The sequence below is a fragment of the Mastigoproctus giganteus genome, chromosome 1 (assembly GCF_048544385.1).
Source record: "Mastigoproctus giganteus isolate SK-2022 chromosome 1, ASM4854438v1, whole genome shotgun sequence".
NCBI classification, from domain to species: Eukaryota; Metazoa; Arthropoda; class Arachnida; order Uropygi; family Thelyphonidae; genus Mastigoproctus; species Mastigoproctus giganteus.
In genome coordinates, this window is record NC_143575.1 from 48,493,896 (window position 1) to 48,513,406 (window position 19,511).

The window sequence follows — 19,511 nt, forward strand, 5'->3', positions numbered from 1 at the left end:
ATGCTGATAAAAAAAATAAACCCCAGTGTAGTTGCATGCTTTATTGAGACATGAATCACACAGAATTCATGTATTCATGTATCTCTAACTTGTTTAGTCAATATAATATCCTGGGCAAGAGTCAAATAAATGGAATTCATTAATCACATCATGGATTTGGTGCAGTTAATGAATTGCACCAAATCCGTGTATAAAGTCATATCTGACAGTCGAACCATATGACACCTGTCATTGATTGTGTCTACTGATTTACAGTAATCATTATTGAAAGCTAATGTCACCATCATTATAAATAAAGCATTTAAAAAAAAGTTATTATAGAGAAGAATTTCATTAGTAAAAATTTTTCTTATTAATGCAGATGCCATTTTGTAGAAATATTGGAAAAGAATTTCATGTTATATGTGGAGATATAGCATTTTATTTGTATAGATATAACTCAGTGAGCATCAAGTTTCTGGATGGAAAGATTTTTTGAACAGACTATGTTAAACTTCACACAGATTTTATATTTAATTTACTTTTGGTCTAAATGGCAGTTGCACAAATCCATGGGAATGTTATCCAAAGTGCTAAAAGATTTATTTGGTCAACAGTTTTTTTTTTTTTTTTTTTTTTTTTATATGAGAACCCCAAACACGAGAGGTATTATAACCTATAGTACTTAGTACCGTGCTTGGGTTGGAGGTTGAGAAGACGAAAGAAGATATTTGTTGATATTGGACTTGAACTTCTGTAGATTGTAATTTTCAGGAAATACGTATGAAGGAAGGTTGTTCCAGAAAATGGCAGTTGAATGAATAAATGAGGAAGATGAAAAGTTGGTTCTGTGGGTTTGAAGTTGGACAGTAAATGGATGTTGGCTGGTGGCGGCACGTGTTCGGACTGTTTTGAAAGAGAGAGCGGGAATTATAGAAGCCAATTCAGAAGAACAGTGCCCATGGAAGTATCTGTAGAAGAGGCATGCAGCAGAAACAGTGCGTCTATGAGAAAGCGAGTGGAGAGACTCTGTTAGAGATGAATCATTAATTAACCTAACTGCCCTCTTCTGAATGGAATCAAGAAGCCTGGCATAGGAGCAGAAGAATCCTTTTTGCAAGATATAAGACAAGATTGAGTTTTAGAAGGGTTGAAATCAACTAAGTTGTCTTTGCCCCACTGGAGAATTACCTGAAGATTGGCATTTAAGGAATTGGCAGCAGATTTTCGAGAACTTGAAGCTGATTGAGCTGGACAAGGTTTCTCAAAATGGAAAGTTGAATGCAATGTGCTATCATTGGCAAAACTATGGATAGGATTTCCAGTCAATGGAAGTAGGTCATTGATATACAAGAGGAAAAGAGTGGGGGAAAGAACTGAACCTTGGGGGACACCGGCATTAGTGGAGAAGTTAGAAGACAGAGAGCCATCTACCATCACCCTCAGTGAGCGATCAGAGAGAAAACTGGATAACCAATTACTAAAAACAGTTGGCAAACCATAAGATGGAAGCTTGTTTAGAAGACCTTTATGTCAAACACGATCAAAATCCTTTGAGATGTCAAGAGCAACTACTTGTGTTTCACCGAACCTTTCCATTGAATTAGTCCATAAATGGGTAACATAAGCCAGAATATCACCAGTGGATCGACACTGACGGAATCCATACTGGCGATCGTTGATCAGACGGAAGGTTTCTAGGTAGTTTAAGAGTTGGCGGTTAATTGATTTCTCCATTACTTTAGAAAGAGTAGAAGTAATTGCAATGGGACGATAATTGGATGGGAGGGATTTGTCACCCTTTTTAGGAACTGGCTGGATATGAGCAAATTTCCAAGCAGAAGGAAAAACACCTTTTGAATAAGAAAGTGAAAAAAGGCGGCAAAGAATAGGAGTAAGTTCAGGAGCACAGGTTTTGAGAACAAGTGGAGAAATACCATCAGGACCTGGAGCTTTCTTAGCATCAAGATTCATCAAAATCCTTCTGATATCCTTTTGACGGACGACCACAGGAGGCATTGAATGGAGCGTGTTGGGAATGGTGGGAGGTGTTTTACCAAGATCATTAATACATGAGCTCAAAGAAAAATGGGATGCTAGCAGGTCAGCTTTATCCTTGGCTGAAGTGACAACAGAACCATCTGGTTTGGACAGAGGTGGGAGCAGAGATGGGCAAAAGTTGCGGCCAATAGCTTTGGCAAGAGACCAGAATGCTCGGCTACCATTAGGGCAAGAAGCAAGTTTTCTACTCTTAGCCTGTTCAAACTCTAGTTTGGACTGATTAATAACTGCTTTACAATTGTTGCGAGCTTTGGTGTAGGCAGAAAATGAAGAATTAGAAACAAGCCAATTACGATATGCAACATTCTTCTCTTGGACAGCCTTAGCACATTTATTGGAAAACCAAGGTTTAGATAAAGGACGAGATTTTAAAGTGGAGTGTGGGATAAAGGATTCCATTCCTGCAAGAATAATTTCACTGACACGATCTGAGCAAACGTTGACATCAGAAGTTTTGAAACAGTAATCAGACCAAGGAAAAGAAGAAAAGAAGTCACGCAGGTCATCCCATTTTGCATTCTTGTAATGCCAAACAATACGAGGTTGGGAATAGCCATGAGATAAAGGTTCCATTGGAGAAGAGGCAATCACCAAGTTGTGATCTGAAGTGCCTAAAGGACCTCTCACTTCAACCTTGTACTTAGAAGGGTTGTTTGTGAGAAAAAGATCAAGCGTATTGGCTGTATGATTAGGATTGTCCGGTATTCTTGTAGGTAAATGAACAATCTGTGCTAGGTCATTAGTAATTGCAAAAGCCTCAGCATCTCGACCTGCTGGGTCGGTGTGACTAGAAAATGGAAGCCAGCTGGAGTTGTGAACGTTAAAATCACCAAGGAAAATTACCTCACTGTTATGAAAGTTGGACTGGAGAAAGTCAAGTTGCAAAGAGAGGAAGTCAAAGAGCTCCAAGTGATTAGTGGAGTTGGGAGAACGGTAGAGACAACAGATGAATTTTACACAATGAGGTAGAGAGATTTTAAGCCAGAGAAGATCAAAGAGAGGAGATTCCAAATTGCCAAGTCTCTGACAGGGAATATCAGAACGGACATATGCACAAGTACCACCTTTGAGGCGAAAGGAATCATACAGCAAATAATTTGGACATCTGAGATGAGCAGTAGTTGAATCAACTGATAACTGAGATTCAGTCAGAAAAAGTACATGGGGTTTGGAAGACTGCAAGTGGAAATGGACATCGTTGAGATTAGAATTGAGACCACGTATATTTGTGAAATGAATTAGGAAGTGCTTGGGAGGTTTAGATCTTTTCGCAGATAAGCTTGCTCTATTATATTTGTGCTATTATAGTTCTATTTGTTCTATTATTTGTTCTATTATAGTTGTGCAGTAAGTTGAGTTGTGGAAAGTTTGAAACAAGATGCTTGCATCAAAAGGCCATGCAGAGAACTGCAATCTATGGCATTTGATCATTTTTGGAACATTACACTGCTGATCCAGTGCAGTCTTCTTTTAACTGTAAATTAGAAATACAAATTTTATTAGTTTCATTTTCCTAACCATACAGAAATATCATTCAATTAAGTTACCTAAATTTACAAAAGTAGCTCACAATCAAGAAATGAATGTAGAATGAAGGTGCCAGAGTGAAGCACAACAATGTTCCAACTTTATTTGGAACATTGTTGCCTAGAAAGAATGCAAGGCCTTACAAAAAAAAACTTATTTTATTTCTATTTAATACATTAGTCAATTTAATTAAACTAACTACATCATTATTATTTTTTAATGGTATCCAAGCTTATCACTTATATTCATATGTGTAGTTGTCTGCAGAATTATGTGTTCACAGGCTGGGTTTTGTGTTATTAGGTCTCAAAAACTCTGAATAGCTCACAGGAAACAAACCCCTAGTTTATCTGTCTAAGATTGCTAACTACAACCCCAAGTGAAGATAAGGTGAAGAAGAATTGAGAAACAGAAATTGAACCGAACCTAGATCTCACCAGCCACTAGGTTGGTAAAGAATGCAGGCTGGTGATGGTGGTGGTGATGTAATGGTATGACACGTATCATTAAAAGTGTTTTTGTTGTGCCCATTGGGCTTCTTGATACCAGTGGAGCAATATTTGGATGCCATAGGGTAGTGTTCCGCAACCGGTGTGCCACGAAGTTTTCAGAAGCTGTATACCTATAAATGATACTATACATATTATGATTAGAAATTTACAACTGAGAACTTTTACCTATTGTAATAAATTAACTGTACATTATTTACTTCCAATTATAGTTTTTATATATGTTTGTAATGCTACTCATTGTTATATTTCATAATGCGCCATTTTTACAAGTGAGTATCCAACACTTGCTTTCAAAAATTATTTGTGTGTTTGTCCTTACAATATTTCTTGTTTTGTCGCTGTGCTGTGTGTGTTCAGCAAAGCAGGCACAAGTATCACATTGTAGGTATGTGTAGTTATTTGGTTTAATACTAATATAGAATTTTTTTTTTTTTTTGGCTTAGCTTTGCTTTTGTACAATGATTTAGGGTTCATAAAATGTAAATATATGCATGGGCCAATTTCTTTTGGATTGTTGGAACAATAATAATTGATTCTGTTGTGATTTAGCATTAGTAGAGGCATTTGATGCAAGAAAGCAAGCTTATGCAGCATCAGCCAAAAAAAAAAAAAAAAAACCACTTCCACTTCACCCCTCTGTTCTTTCAAAATACCTGCCCGGCTGAGTCTTAAACTTATTTAGACTATCAACTTCCACGACAAGGGATGGAAGTCTGTTCCACCAACCAACCACCCGCTGGCTAAAGGCAGATTTCCGCACGTCTATCCTACATCTGTCTTTCCTCAATTTGAATTTATGCCCTCTCAGGTGATTATTCTGAGCAAGAGGAAGAATCCCATCAGCATTGAGCATGCTCAAACCATTCAAGGCTTTATACACTTCTATCAAATCACCTCGCTGGCACCTAGTCTCCAGACACTGTAATTTGCAAAACTTAAGCCTTTCTTCGTAAGAGCACCCCTTTGTTCCATTCACTAATCTTGTTGCCCTTCTCTGTACTCGTTCCAGCAGCTCTACATCCTTCTTGAAATGAGGCCCCCAGACCTGTATACAGTACTCTAGGTGTGGCCTGACCATTGCCTTATACAAGGGAATAATCACCTCCTTATCCCTGCTAGAAATTCCTATATATCATTGACAATACACCATGAGCTACTCTTGCAGCCCGTCTGCACTGCTCAGAGAACTTCATATCTGCCTGCACAACCACCCCCAGGTCCTTATAGCATATTTATATCAGCATTGCCATAAACTATGCTTTTTGGGGGAGTAACATTTTGATGTGCCATGTTGTTGTGTCATGGATAACTTTGGAAACAGTTTCCTGCCAGCTTCAGCCCCTCATGGCTGTGGTATATCCATCTGCAAATGGGTTATTCCAGCAGAATAATTTTCACTTTGGCCACAGTTCACTCATGTTTCTGTTTCCAGAAACATGAGGGTGAATTCAGACTACTACATTAATCTCTTCATTTGCCAGAACTGAATCCAGTTGAGCAGCTGTGGGATGAGATGGAACAAGCTCTTTCAAGTTGAGCTCTGCAACCATCCAATTTGCAACAGTTATGAATGGAAGCAATTGAGTCAGCATGGATCAGGGTTCCTGTGGAATGTTTTTTACACCTGCAGGAGTCTATTCCATCCATTGTGAATTCAGGCTATTCTATGGGTTACAAGGGGATCAACTCACTACACTTGGTCGTCGACTTACGACCTATGCGACTTACGACCGGCCGCACTTACGACCACAAAAAAAAATAATAATAATAATAAATAAATTAATCGATGACGGGAGGCCTGAAGACAGCACCAGGCACATACACCCAGTCACTCTCTCTTACATACACCCAGTCGCTTTCAAGTATCTGTTGCGTGTGGTGTATTAATTAAAATTCTACTGAAATACGCATAAAATGTTTAGTAAAAGGAAAATGACTTCATCTACATATACGCCAGCTAAAAAGTCAAGGAAAACTATTGATTTAGAGTGTAAAATGAAAATTATCCAGCAGTATAAAGGCGGAAAGAAAGTGAATACGATAGCATGTGACTTGAAGTTATCACATTCCACGGTGTTGACGATACTTAGGGACAAAGAAAGAATTCGGGAAGCTGTGAAAGGTTCTGCACTTATTAAGTCTACAATTTTAACCAAACAACGACAGGAACCCATCCATGAAATGGAGAAATTGTTGTTTATGTGGATGGAAGATTTAATACAAAAAAATACACCCATGAGCCTTCACACAGTGCAAGCAAAGGCTAGAAGTTTGTTTCAGTTTAAAATCACGCGCCGGAGACGATTACACAGAAGATTTTCAGGCTAGTACTGGGTGGTTTAAGCGTTTTTAAAAAAAAGATTTTCTTTGCATAATGTCTCTATAAATAAACATTTCCTAACCTCAACCCAAGAACATGGCCCTAACGATGCACAACCCAGCACAAGCAAAGATTGAAAATTGATTTTGTAAATTTCATTTGTATTAATTTTTACATTAATTTTAGATTCTATTTTTGTGTTTACAGTACATTATAATTATAGATTGTAGTTTTGATTTTTTATAAACAGTATGAATAATAAACTAATTAAAATGTAGAGAACGTTTGAATTTAACCTCATAGAGAGAGAGAGAGAGAGAGAGAGATAGCCTAGGCGTAGAAACGAAGGTTTATTCAGTATCGCTAAGTAAAAGATAAAAACATTACTGTATTTAAAATGAAAAATAAAAGATTATAAAAATAAATCATCAAGATGATAAAAAGATTAGAAAGGTTAAAAAATACTGTTAATAAATATATGGCCGACATACGACCAGATCGACTTACGACCTGTCAGTCAGAACGGAAGTCGGTCGTAAGTCGACGACCAACTGTATTAGGTAGGTGTACCTAATAAAGTGGCTATTCAATGTACATTTTAATATCCAATACACCCCTAGGACAGCTGTTTCAAAGCTTACTGGCTTCTCATCAGCTGGAGTGTGTCTAGTCTCTATTAGCAAATTAATGCACATATCTTTTCTATGTGAGCAACCAGGTGGTGTGTGGATATTCAGCTTCTTCTGCAGTGAAATACTATAGGATTGTAGAGGGATATTTCAACAAAATAGTTAAAATCAAATAAAATTCATGTTATTGCATTTGATTTTGATCATGAGTAACTTTCTGCCCCCACTGGAGGTCAAGGTCGAGTATTCAACTTTAAGACTTCATCTTATATTCAGCTTAAAGACAAATATTGTTATTCATGGTTCTTAAATATTGGTATTTGTCTCTAAGCTGAACGTAAGCCAAAGTTTTGAGGTTGAATACTTGAGCTTGGTCTTTTGTGGGAGCAGAAATATCCCAGTGATCAAAATACAACTTACTAAACCATGTGAATTTTATTTAATTTAAACTGCTGCCTTGGACTGCCCCCCTGCAAAATTATAATATTTCCTGCATCCAGAAAATATAGCTTAGTTCTACGGGTGTTTAAGGTTGTTATGTATTTAAATGAAAGTTTTACTTCTATATACTGTATGTCTGTTCACTTAGACAGCATACCTTATTCATAGTTCAGCTTATGTTTACCAATAGAGACCACTTGCCAACAAATGAGAGGCCATTAAGCTTTGAAACAGCTGTTCTGCTGGTTTTAAATACCAGCTATTTAAATGTATGGGAGATTTGCCTTTTCAGGCAATGCTGTACAGTTAAAAAGATATTAGCAGCTTAGGGGGGAAACCACAGATAACAATAGTTGTTTCTGAGCTAATATATGCTAATGCCTTAAGGTTGAATAGCCATCCTCAGTCGTGAGTGGTAGCTTGAAAATTGTTGATTGATATTGTATGCAATAAAATGTAGTTTACCATCTTACTTTTCTGAACAAAGTTGTAATATAGTCTGTCCCCAACATACTTAAGAGATACATTTCAGGACTTCTTACACAAGTCGAGTTTTACGTAACTTGGGTATGACTATAACAAAAATCACAATATCCTCAAAAGAATGAAGAAAATATTTATATACCATAACAATTGAAAACTTTATCTGGAGACAGTGGTGAAGTAGTACCACTGTCACTTATTCTCTTAGGTGGGACCATGATAACAGCCAAAAATGAAATTTTCTGTAAAGAACTTCACAGGGTTAAGTTAAAAAAGATACTGTCACACCTTATGACACACATGTGCGTGCACACACACACAAAATGCAAATGAAGCACACACTACACAATGATAGTTTCATGCAAAGTTGTTGAAAATGGTAGGACAATGAGAATTTCAACTTCACCACAATAACCTGACATATGTAATAAACATTACATACAAAATGCAAACAAAAGCTCCCACTTCGCTCTCAAACGAAACTGAACTGACTCTGCAATCCAGAAAGAAAGGAAGGAAAGGGTATAGAGATGAAGGGCTAGATTTTAATTCTCTGAAGAAATAGCCAATGGGACACAATCCACATTGCTTGAACGTTATGGGGGTTTCTCTGAAGTGCTTTGACGTAGTTCACCTGTCTCAAACACATGTTGAATATTTCTTCAGAATTTTTAAATCAAAAAAGTGAATGTTAACTCTAGTTATTTACCCAGATTCTAGTTATGCTGCAGGTTATTATCCAACGTATTTTTTATGGGAACAAAAGTGAAAACTTATACTTATTGTTCCTTCGTTTGACTTCACTCTTAAAAATTATACAGAAAGTATCTTTACAATTTTACCGAAAAATATACATAAGTCCAAAGTTATGTATTGCAGTTAGTTGCCGACGCAAGTCGGCAACTAACTGCAATGTCAAAAAAAAAAAAAAAATGAGAAGTGTTTTTTTTTTTTTTTTTTTTTTTTATCAGATTTGATCAAATATATCCTGCTTTTTTTGACAGGGTATGGCTGGAATTCCTTTCAGGGTCACTGCCATACACCAATGTTTTTATAGCCAGTAGTAATTTTATGATGAAATTAAGAACAATTTCTGCCCCTCTTTTCAACGCCTCCTTCACAGTTGTCAGTAGGGAACATTTCGATCATTTTGCAACAAATTTTGCTGACACTCTGTGCATGCCAAGATTTTCACTTAAAATTAGTTGGAATAATTCAGAGAGCTTGTTCATTAGCAAATCTTTAGCCAGAACATATATTTTCATGCACTTTAGCAACTATTTCATCACTGCTTAAAGTTGAAGCAGTGATGAAATGGGTTGACTGAACATTGGTCATCTTAGAGAGTCTTGACTGTCTTGGAAATGTTTCATCCAGCAATAAATAGCAGCTTTAGTTAAACAAGCTTCACCAAATGCAGTTCTTAACATTCGTAGGTTTCCATTAAAATTTTTCCCATCTTCACATAACTTACAAAAGTTGATGCATGCACATTTTGCTTTCATCGTTACAATTGCAAGAGGCTTAAAACACAACACTTTAATGTACACTGCTCATTTCTGGTTTGATAGTGAAGGAAGCAGATCAAATCAGTAACGTAGCAACCTCTCTCTCCTATTCTTACTCATTTTCTTAGCCTTCTGTGTCCACCACCAGCACTTCTTCTGTGGCATTGTTTTTGTCATAAAATGAACTTGGTGGAAATATTCTTTAACAAAATTGTAAAATGCACATAATGATATTCAAATGCAAATGTGATAGTCTTGAAAAAATCTCTCTATAAAGAACCTCTTACAAAGTGCCAAAAAAAAACGTTTAACTGTAGAATCATGCAGTTGGAATACATGTCAGTTATCAGCCAGGTTGACTGCTGCTGCAGAAGTGGTATTATAGAAAGACATTTCTATTGCTAGTGAAAGCGGAGTGCTTACTGCTAAGTTCAGTTTATGAAAACTTAGTTTCTTGTTAAAAAGAAGAAGAAAAAACACTTTAACACGCCTCTTGATGATATGAAATTTGAATGTTGCAGACATCATTATTACTGTTAACCCAATTAACCATATAGTTTAAAATTCAATTAATTTGCCAAAAAGTCAAAAAATCTTTCATTTGAATTACTCTTTCCCCCCTTTCTTTCTCTCCTCTCCATTTAGACTCTCAAAACCGAATTCTTTGGAAAATGTGAAGATTTTTCTGCAGTACCTGGTTGTGGCCTCCGTTGTAAAGTACTTAGTATCAGTCATATGCTGGGTACTTCTGACGACGTTGAAAATTTGGTTAATGCCCAAAGTAAACACTATAATCAGTCAGAAAAATTAAAAGAAGATTCTGTTTGTAATGTAATAGTGGACAGAGGAACAGCTGGAAGTACTCAGCATAATGTTGCATTAAATCTTGCAAGTAGCCTTTTGCAAAGTTTAGGGGAAACAGGTAAGGTAAGATTTAATTTCAAATAAATAGTGGCATTAAACTTATGTGGATCTGTAATTAATGTAATTTAAAGTAATCTTTAAAAAGCTGTACCCACCTACTTCATGAAATATACTCTTTCATGCATAATGCATAATATAAAAATTTAAAGCCATAGTTTGCTGGTATAAAATCAAATACCATAAAACATGTAAAAATAAATGATTAGTTAGTAATTTCGATTTAAATAGGAGTGAGTGTGCTTAAACCAAAAAGTGAACATATTTACTCTTTTGAACATCTAAATTACTACCAACATTTAGTGATTTTTTTTTTTTTTTTTTTTTTAAATGCATGAAAGGGTATTTTAGGCTTTTTAGGCACATTTGCAAATGTTCTATTAACTTCAGCATGTACATCCACATTTCAACAACTTGATTCCTGATGAAATTTTATATTTGACTCTTTTAGATACACTTATCGTTGAACCATTCCAAATTTCATTAAAATCAGGAAAATAAAAATTCAACACCGATTTGCTTTATAAGTAGAGGAAATATCCTCTACTGGAAGAATAGCAAGATTCAGTTCAATAGTGCTATAGAGTTGCAAGCCTGCTCTTTACCCAGTTTGTCTACTAAATCTGCTGTTGTGAAATGGATAAGTACAGTTCAAAGAAATGGCTGCATGACATATGGTTCAACAATTGAGAACAAGTCAGAGTGTTACCAGGAATGTTTTCCTTTGTGATAACAATCACATTTTAACACCTTTGGAACAATAGATCAGTGCCTTGGAGAAACTAATACAATGATATGGAGGATGCATAATACAGAATTTCCAAGAACCACATAAATGTCAAGGTTGGAAGAGAAAGTATTGCAGATTATTGAAGACCACCCTTCACACTGGTATTCCTGCTGTTGCATATACCAAGACCAGTCATTCAGAGGTGTGGCATATCATGCATGAGCATCAAGTCCATCAAAGTTCCTGTTGAGCACATAGGTCCATACAGTGCATCCAATTAAGCATAATGTGGAGCTAGTTTCTAGTTCTCCACAAGAGCAAAGATCTGACCCCATGCTGATCCAGTCTGGATATCAGACCATGTCCAGCCTTGAAAGGTCCAGAGACAGATAACTTGTCTAGTGAGATTGTCAAAAGGACGTCCTTTTGAAGAAAGACTCAGAATATGCGGGTTGCACAACTTGGGAACTACGCACCTTAGAGTTCAGTTGATTGAGGTGTTTAAGGCTCTGAGAGGCAATAGTAAAATGAATGAGAATGAAATCTTCATGATTATAAATGAGACTAGAACTAGAGACCATAAATTCAAGTTGCATGGAGAGAGTGTTAAACTGGATTGTAGGAAGTTTTATTTTAGCCAGCGAGTTATAAATTACTGGAATCATAAGTTGCCTACATGAGTGGTAGAGGCTGACAGTTTGGGGAAATTCAGAAGTCAGCTGGATAGTTACCTACAGGAGGAGGAAAATGCATAGATTGTCTATTTCCTTTTGTCTTATTATTATTTAGTAATCTTTATTTTATTTAATTTTATTATTATTATTTTTATTTTTTTATTTTTTTTTATTTATTTATTTTTTTTTTTTTTTTTTGGCTGGTGAAGCAATTAACATTAGGTTTCCTTGCACCACATATCCATTATTAATACTTTGTGCTTTTTTTGGGACAGTACGCAATGGTACAGCGTACCGGCACCTTTATTAACAGGTGCTGGTACGCCATTTGGATGCAATGCACTTCAAAATTTGTAATATTCCATAAATTTTTTTCACATGTTTACCAACTATTCATATAAGTTTAAAATGATTTTTTAAGCTTATTTTTGCTAAATTTGCATTCTAAGATTTTTAGTTCTAATCTAATCTAATCTAATTTAGTTCTAATTTAATCTCAAATTAAGATTTTTTCTATATAAAACTGTATAACCATTTTTATAATTCTAAATTACTCAGTCAGACCTCTGTTTAATTATTTTGAATTCCCCGTGGAAGTTACATTTAAAATAGTTTCTGTTAGGCAAAGAAAATTTTCATATAGCGAATGCATTAGGGGAGAATTAACTCTGTATGCCCTGTTCGCTTTTCTAGCCTTCAGACAATTTAGGCAATTAGTGCTGCCGTGAATTAAGAGAGCTAAAGGGATTAGCATTCTACAATTTAGTAGTACCTGATAAAACCTATCTGACCATCTGTCCCACATGAGGAGAAGTCGCACTGATCAAGAGCGTGCAGATCAAGGTGTATTCCCAATACACCTTGATCTGCTCACCTTGATCTGGCCCACCTTCTACTGCAGTGGTGTCCAACCTTTTCCTGTACAGGGGCCATATTAAAAAAAATTCAAAGTTAGATTTCTTTAGTGTGTTTACATTTTCGATATCTTGTTGCACGTAAAAGTAAAATTGAAAATATTCAAAAATTTTATTAAGTACAATACACAATTACATTTACTGAACAAAACATTTAATTAGAAAATGTTTTTGATAATTAACAAAATTTAAAATGCTGTTTTAGTTCACTTTCCTCGCTGGCTGTTGGTTGGACACCACTATGAATCAACTGTAAGTGCCCCATTCGAGAATTAGAGAAGTGATTTTCTTTTATCGCGACAAATAATCATCTGTTGTTTGGCGGAAGTGCGTTATCCACATTTTTCCGTAAATTTTCCCTATCTCAGTTTACATAGTCACAGCACCTGAATATCTGAATGACTGTTATTTTGGACAGTTTCAAAAAAAAAAAAGAAAAAAATTCAAATTTAAGAACTAGTGACAATACCAATGACAATAGGACAATGAAGGTATTAATCCTTCTAAATATGAATTGTTAGCATTTGGTGAAAATGAAGTTAGAAAATTGTCAATTACGGTTAAATGCAATTAGTGGATTTCGGGGATACCTAATTGATAAGAAGGTTTCGGAAGAATTGAAGCATTTGATGAGTACGATACCAATTTCACTGAGTGAATGTGAGCGAGGATTTTCACAAATGAATCTGATTGCCAGCCCAACCAGTGCTTCGTTGATGACAAAAACAGTTTCTTCATTACTGTTTCTTAAAACTGTAGGCCCACCCGCTTCGATCCAGCAAAATATGTCGATTCGTGGCTGCTTCGGAAACTTCATTCAGCAACCGACACACAAAGAGGAGGAAAAGAAGTCGGCGTAGGGTGTCAGATGAGAACTTAATAAAAATTTGGAGTATTCTACAAAAACTTTATGAAATTATTTTTACTTATTTTACTCACAGTTTATTTATTTTTTTTATATACTTGAATAATATATTTATGCTTAATAAACTGTGTTAATATACTTAATTTGTTGTTCTTATTCTAAAAACATTACTACTAAAGTAACAATATCAGGGGGGGGAAATTTAGAGTACTTTTCATATCCTTTTAATTTTCAATTTTTCCTGATAGCAAAGAATGAGTACCGGCACCTATATTTTTTTGCAAAAAAAAAAAAAAAAAAAAAGCACTGCTAATACTTCCATCCCTTGTCGTGGAAGTTGATAGCCTAAATAAATTTAAGGCTCAGCTGGACAGGTATTTCGAACGAATGGAGGGGTGAAGTGGAAGTGGTTTTTTTTTTTTTTTTTGCTGATGCTGCAAAAGCTTGCTTTCTTGCATCATATGCCCCTACTAATGCTAATACTAAATGGCATCTATCATTGATGTGCCTCCACTCAGATATCAAGAGCAAGCCATTAGCCACCCACCCAAATGGGCACACCAGATGCCCAAAATCTCTCTGGAGATTCCTCGTTTCAGAGCATATTAGTATTAGTAATGGCCGCATGGTGCAAAAAAGCCTATGGCTTATGCTGCACCAGCCAAAGAGAAAAAAAGGAATAAAACGAACGATAAAAAAATAATAATAATAATAATAATAACAAATGAAAAAATAATAATAATAATAATAATAACAAATGAAAAAAATAATAATAATAAAAATAAAAAAATAATAATTAATAAAAGAAAAGGAAATTAAACCTATGTTCCTAGAAACGAGCGTTTCTAGGAACAAAACTATCGTGCTATACGAAAAAGAAGGTAGAAGGGCACTCCTGTAGAGGCAACCCATCCTCTCTTGTGGGAACTATTTAGAGTACTGATAGCATTTAGAGTGTTAGCCCACCAGGCAAAAGATGTGGGGGGCAGATCCCTTGGGTGAGAGAATGGGAGAAGAGGCATAGGGTCAGGGGGGCCCTGTGTGCGGTTTTGGCCACATCTAGGCATTTTTTGTCTAAAGAGCTCTGACATCCCATCCCATGCTATGCTGCCTGAGAAAAGGAATCTGGTAGTGTCAGCAGAGATGGTTGGTTACCTCCACCACAGTCAAGTTGGGAAGGGGGGGACACTGTCAGACACAAGAGATAACACGTACACTCCAACCAGTCACATATCTGTCGAGCCTACAGATATGCACAGCACACTTTTTTTAACATATTGACATATTCTGGTGCACAAAACAAATGCATGTACACAATCACATCTTAGCATTAGTAGAGGCATATGATGCAAGAAAGTAAGCTTATATAGCATCAGCCAAAAAAAAAAAAAAACCTTCCCATTTCACCCATCCATTAACTCCAAATGTTTGTCTAGTTCTGCATTGAACTTATTTAAGTTGTTGACCTCCACTGCAACAGATGGAAGTTTCTACCAACTATCAACCACCCACTGGCTAAAGGCAAATTTCCACACATCTGTTCTACAATTATCTTTCCTCAGTTTGAATTTACGTCCCCTCAGGTGAGTAATCTGAGCAAGAGGAAGAATCCCATCAGCATTGAGCTTGCTCAAAGCCTTATATACCTCAATTAAAAAGGCTTCTTTGAAGAGTATGTTTATGGTATGTCTGTAACCAGTTGTTTCAGAAAATACCCATTTGTGATCCTCTGTCCATGTATGGAAAGCCGGGTCTGAATTTGTTACTCTACCTTTTTCAGTGTCCTTATGTTCTTTTATTCTGACTCTGAGTTTTCTTTTGCTTTTTCCTATATAAGCCTAGGGCAATCTCTTGGGTCTTGGAGAGGGGGAGAAGGTCACGATGGTGGAAGGTTAGATGTATTGTTGGAGAATTTTTCTATTGTCCTTTTTATCATTTTTGATATGAGTTCATGTGGATATCCACAGTTATTGAAGATGCATGTTATCTGGAGTATTTCATTCTTTAGAGCTCTTCGTGTTTTCTCAAACCACTACAAAAGATCCTCCTTCTTACTCACAAATCAGATACTTCCAGGCGCCTCCGTATCCAGGTGGGAAGGAGCAGCAGTGCATAGCACACGCTTCTTGATTAGACCGGGGTTCGAGCCTGTCACCACCAAATACGGAGGATGCGGAAAGGTCAGGGAACGACCACCGCATTTCCCGGAGCAATATGGCCTTAGTTGCTAATGCTCCTAAAAAAAAAACCAAATAACAAATAACAGATACTTCCAGATGCTCTGACCCAAATTCATTTCTCATTAACAAACAGGTCAGCTATTACTAGTCTTCTTGCCACCACTCATAGCATCCTTTCAGCATATGAGAAAAGAACTTCTCATGACATATCTCAACATCAAAGCTATATTTGATGCTGTTAGAACACTTCAAAGACCACTAATATATTTGTGGAGATGCATTGCTTTTCCTCCTATCACTCCTTCAGAACCATACAATTGTAATCCATGCTGGTAAAAGTCTATGCCAAAGGTATATCTACAGGAGTGCCATGGAGGGGGGGGGGGATCCTCTCTGGCCTCTTTACTGCGATTATCTCCCCACTTATAAGCCAGAGACCAGATATATTGTCATATGCAGATGACTTAAAAATCCTGACCTTCATCCAAACAAATGCAGACCCCACTATGATCACAGAAGAAATTAACAATGTACTCCTCTCATTAGCAAGAGCTACCTCAAGCAAATTGGCCTCAATTTGCTTGAGCCAAGCCAAGTCTTGAGTGCATGCATGCTCTACTCATTGAGAAAAGAACCAACACCCACTTTACCTGTGCTCTGCATGGCTATAATTGCTGTCTTTTATCACTCAGATTTAGGAATTGTTTTTGACATAAAGCTGAGATTTAACCATCACATCAACAAACTAATCAGCCGCCACTCAGCACATCTTTAAGTGGAGAGTGAAACAGCATCTACATTACATATCAGATAACATCACAACAGCAAAATATGTGGTGAACATTGTATTCCCCACTACTCTGTGGAGCATCTATGGCTATCAGACCTATTTTTGCAGATCTGTTAGCCATAGATAGTGGGTTACCCATTTGAAGAGTACTGGCTCCTCAAATAGGTAACCCACAAACACAGAATACCTCCCCAAGTCTGGACCACTCTGTCCATGTAAATGGGCAGAGTGGTGCAGACTTTTGGAGGTATTTTCCAAGTGGTGCAGTTCTTTATGTTAATTAAGTTCTTTAACTGTTCTCTATACATTTATCTTTAGTTCCTCTGTCCTATTAACCATAAAATACATGCCTGCTTTATATATAATCCCCTATACTTATCGTGTTGCTTGTATATAAATTTTCTACTCTAACTTTAATTCTCCTTTATTCCCTTAATTTGTTTTATTAATAGTGGTTTGCCATGGTATGTATTTTACATTAGAAACAGAGGACACTATATTCTCTTTTTTTTTTTTCGTACAATTCTGGTTAATACATAAAGAGATGCCAGTGTTGTGCGATATGTGACAATATATTTATATGTATATCTTTTTATTCTATATTTAAAATGTAATTTATTCTGTTTTTTTATGCTTTTTACTTTTTCTATATCTATACATCTTCTTTCCCCCTTTGCTTCCCTTCTTCTTTCCATTTTGTCTTCCTCCTTTTTCTTTTTTGTTTTATTTTCTTTTCTCATCAACTTTCATTAATACATAATATACATACAGTCTGACTTCCATATAATGAAATTGATTGTTTGCTTGAAAAAAATTCGTTATGAAAAAAAATATGTTCTTTTCAACAATGAAAAATACTGTAATTCAACTCAGCAAAATGTAATTCAACATTAATTACAAAATACTGTAATTCAACTCAGTAATACAGCAAAATATGGGAAATAAATCAGAAATAAGTGGAAATAAAGATATTTTCTAACATTTTAAAACAATTAATTTATTAATACACGCATATTAAGAAATGACTACTTACATGATGTGCCCAATATATTAGTACACTTTTAAGAATTATGTTGTAAAATATTTGATTATTTTTTGTTGTTCACTGGATTTTACTGCACATCGTTCATAAAAATGTTCTCATTTGTTTAAGCATTCAAATATGTTTTCTGGCACATTTTCTTCACACTGAAGGCCTTAATTTGCAAAGTTTCAAATGCTGCAAATATTTCATGTTTGGAAGGTTTGGAAGGCCTTCATTGCTCTCAGTTTCATACAACTTATCCTCGATATTCTCATTAGTTCTTTGAATACCTTCCAGAATGTTGGAGTCACTCGGATATTCAGCTACTATGACATCATTAATCAACTCCTAAAATTTCTTCAAGAACAATTTCTCCACTGATCAAACCTCTCGCTTGGAGTTCTTCTCAAGGTTGCTCAATATCTTGTAGCATCTCATCCCTCTCATCACGGTTAATTGGCATTTTAGCAAAACCTGCTTTTGCAAAACAATTCTTAATCGTTGTTTCCATCACATCTTGACTCCAAACTTTTGCCAACTCTGATATGCACATCTGCAAATCTATAACAGAATCTATAGGTTGGTTGTTTTCTATTCTCAGTATAATTTTTTTCAGCATGCACCTTCAGTAGTGCATTTTCAAATTCTTGATAATGCCTTGGTCCATTGGCTGCAGTTTAGATGAGGTATTCGGAGAGAAGAAAATAAGCTTCACACTTGTAAGTTGTGAAATTACCTAGTGAAGGTAGGCAGGGCAGTTGTCAACAATCAAAGCGATTTTTCTGTTTTCTTTCGTCATTTTTTCTATCGAATTTTAAAATCCACTGTTCAAAAATTTCACTTGTCATCCAAGCTTTCTTGTTGTAATTGTAGTCCAACTCTACTCCTTTGAAACATCAGGTTGTTTACTTTTGCCTATTACTAAAAGCTTCAGTTTTTCATTACCAGCCATATTTGCACCAACCAAGACTGTAATTCTCTCCTTACTATTTTTATTACCTATACACTTATCACCTTTAAAAGTCAGTGTCTTATTTGGCAAACATTTAAAAAATAGACCTGTTTCATCAATGTTCAATATGTCTTTGGGCTCGTAGTACTCCATAATTTTTTTCCAAACTGTCTCTTTCCAATGGCTACAGTCTTCTTCAATTACAACCCCCCCCCCTTCACTTTCACCACAAATAACTCTTTTGAGTAAGCATGGTGCCTTTTAAATTTGTCGAGCCAACCAGAACTGGCTTGAAAAGTTTTATGCCCAAGAAAAGATACATACTCCATAGCTTTTTCTTTTATTAATGGCCCTGATCTACATCTACATCTTCATACAGGCATAATTTTGCATGCTTCCGACTGGTTCCCATTTCCTCAAAAGCATGGTTTTTCAGAATGGTTGACACATTACTGGCAGGGATGCCAAATTTTAAAGTGATCTCTTTTTTTTTTTTTTAATGCTGCAATCTACACTATTAAGCACTTCCACTTTTTACACTATACTCAAGGATTTCCTCTTAGACATTGTAAGGTTACTTGCAATGCTAAAACAAAGCTGATTTAGGGACAACTTGTACCTACCATACAGAGACAGGCAAAATTTAGTGAAAGTGTGGATGGCTCATTTCTGCGAAACAACAGATGAATTTCCGGAATAAAGGAAAATCACTCTCATAATTCTCTAATAGGGTGCTTACAACAAAACAGGTTAGCCAGAGCCAATGTCCGTGTTGGAAATATTCTTTAATTTGTGCCAATGACTGTGGACACAGATAGCAGTTGACCAGCGCAACTTCTTGGTAGTAAATGCTTTACGAGCAATACTAAATTGTGGAAAGCGATTAATTCTTAATCCTTTTAGTTCTTAATTTGTGCTTTCTATAGCATCAGCTCTATTGCCTAAAAGCCAGAGGTGCGAACAAGGCTCACCCAGGTCTCTCGAAATCAGTTCGTTATATG

At 36.0% G+C, this 19,511-nt stretch overlaps 1 protein-coding gene across 2 annotated transcripts in view; it reads left to right on the forward strand.

Moving 5' to 3' along the window:
* The window catches only part of ATP7 (copper-transporting ATPase 1), a 260,566-nt gene that overhangs the window by 162,241 nt on the left and 78,814 nt on the right, over positions 1-19,511 (forward strand). For both annotated transcript variants that reach the window (XM_090372608.1, XM_090372616.1), the window contains exon 14: positions 10,106-10,382. In XM_090372608.1, coding sequence (XP_090228734.1) covers positions 10,106-10,382 — 277 coding nt within the window. The remainder of the gene's footprint in view (positions 1-10,105; positions 10,383-19,511) is intronic.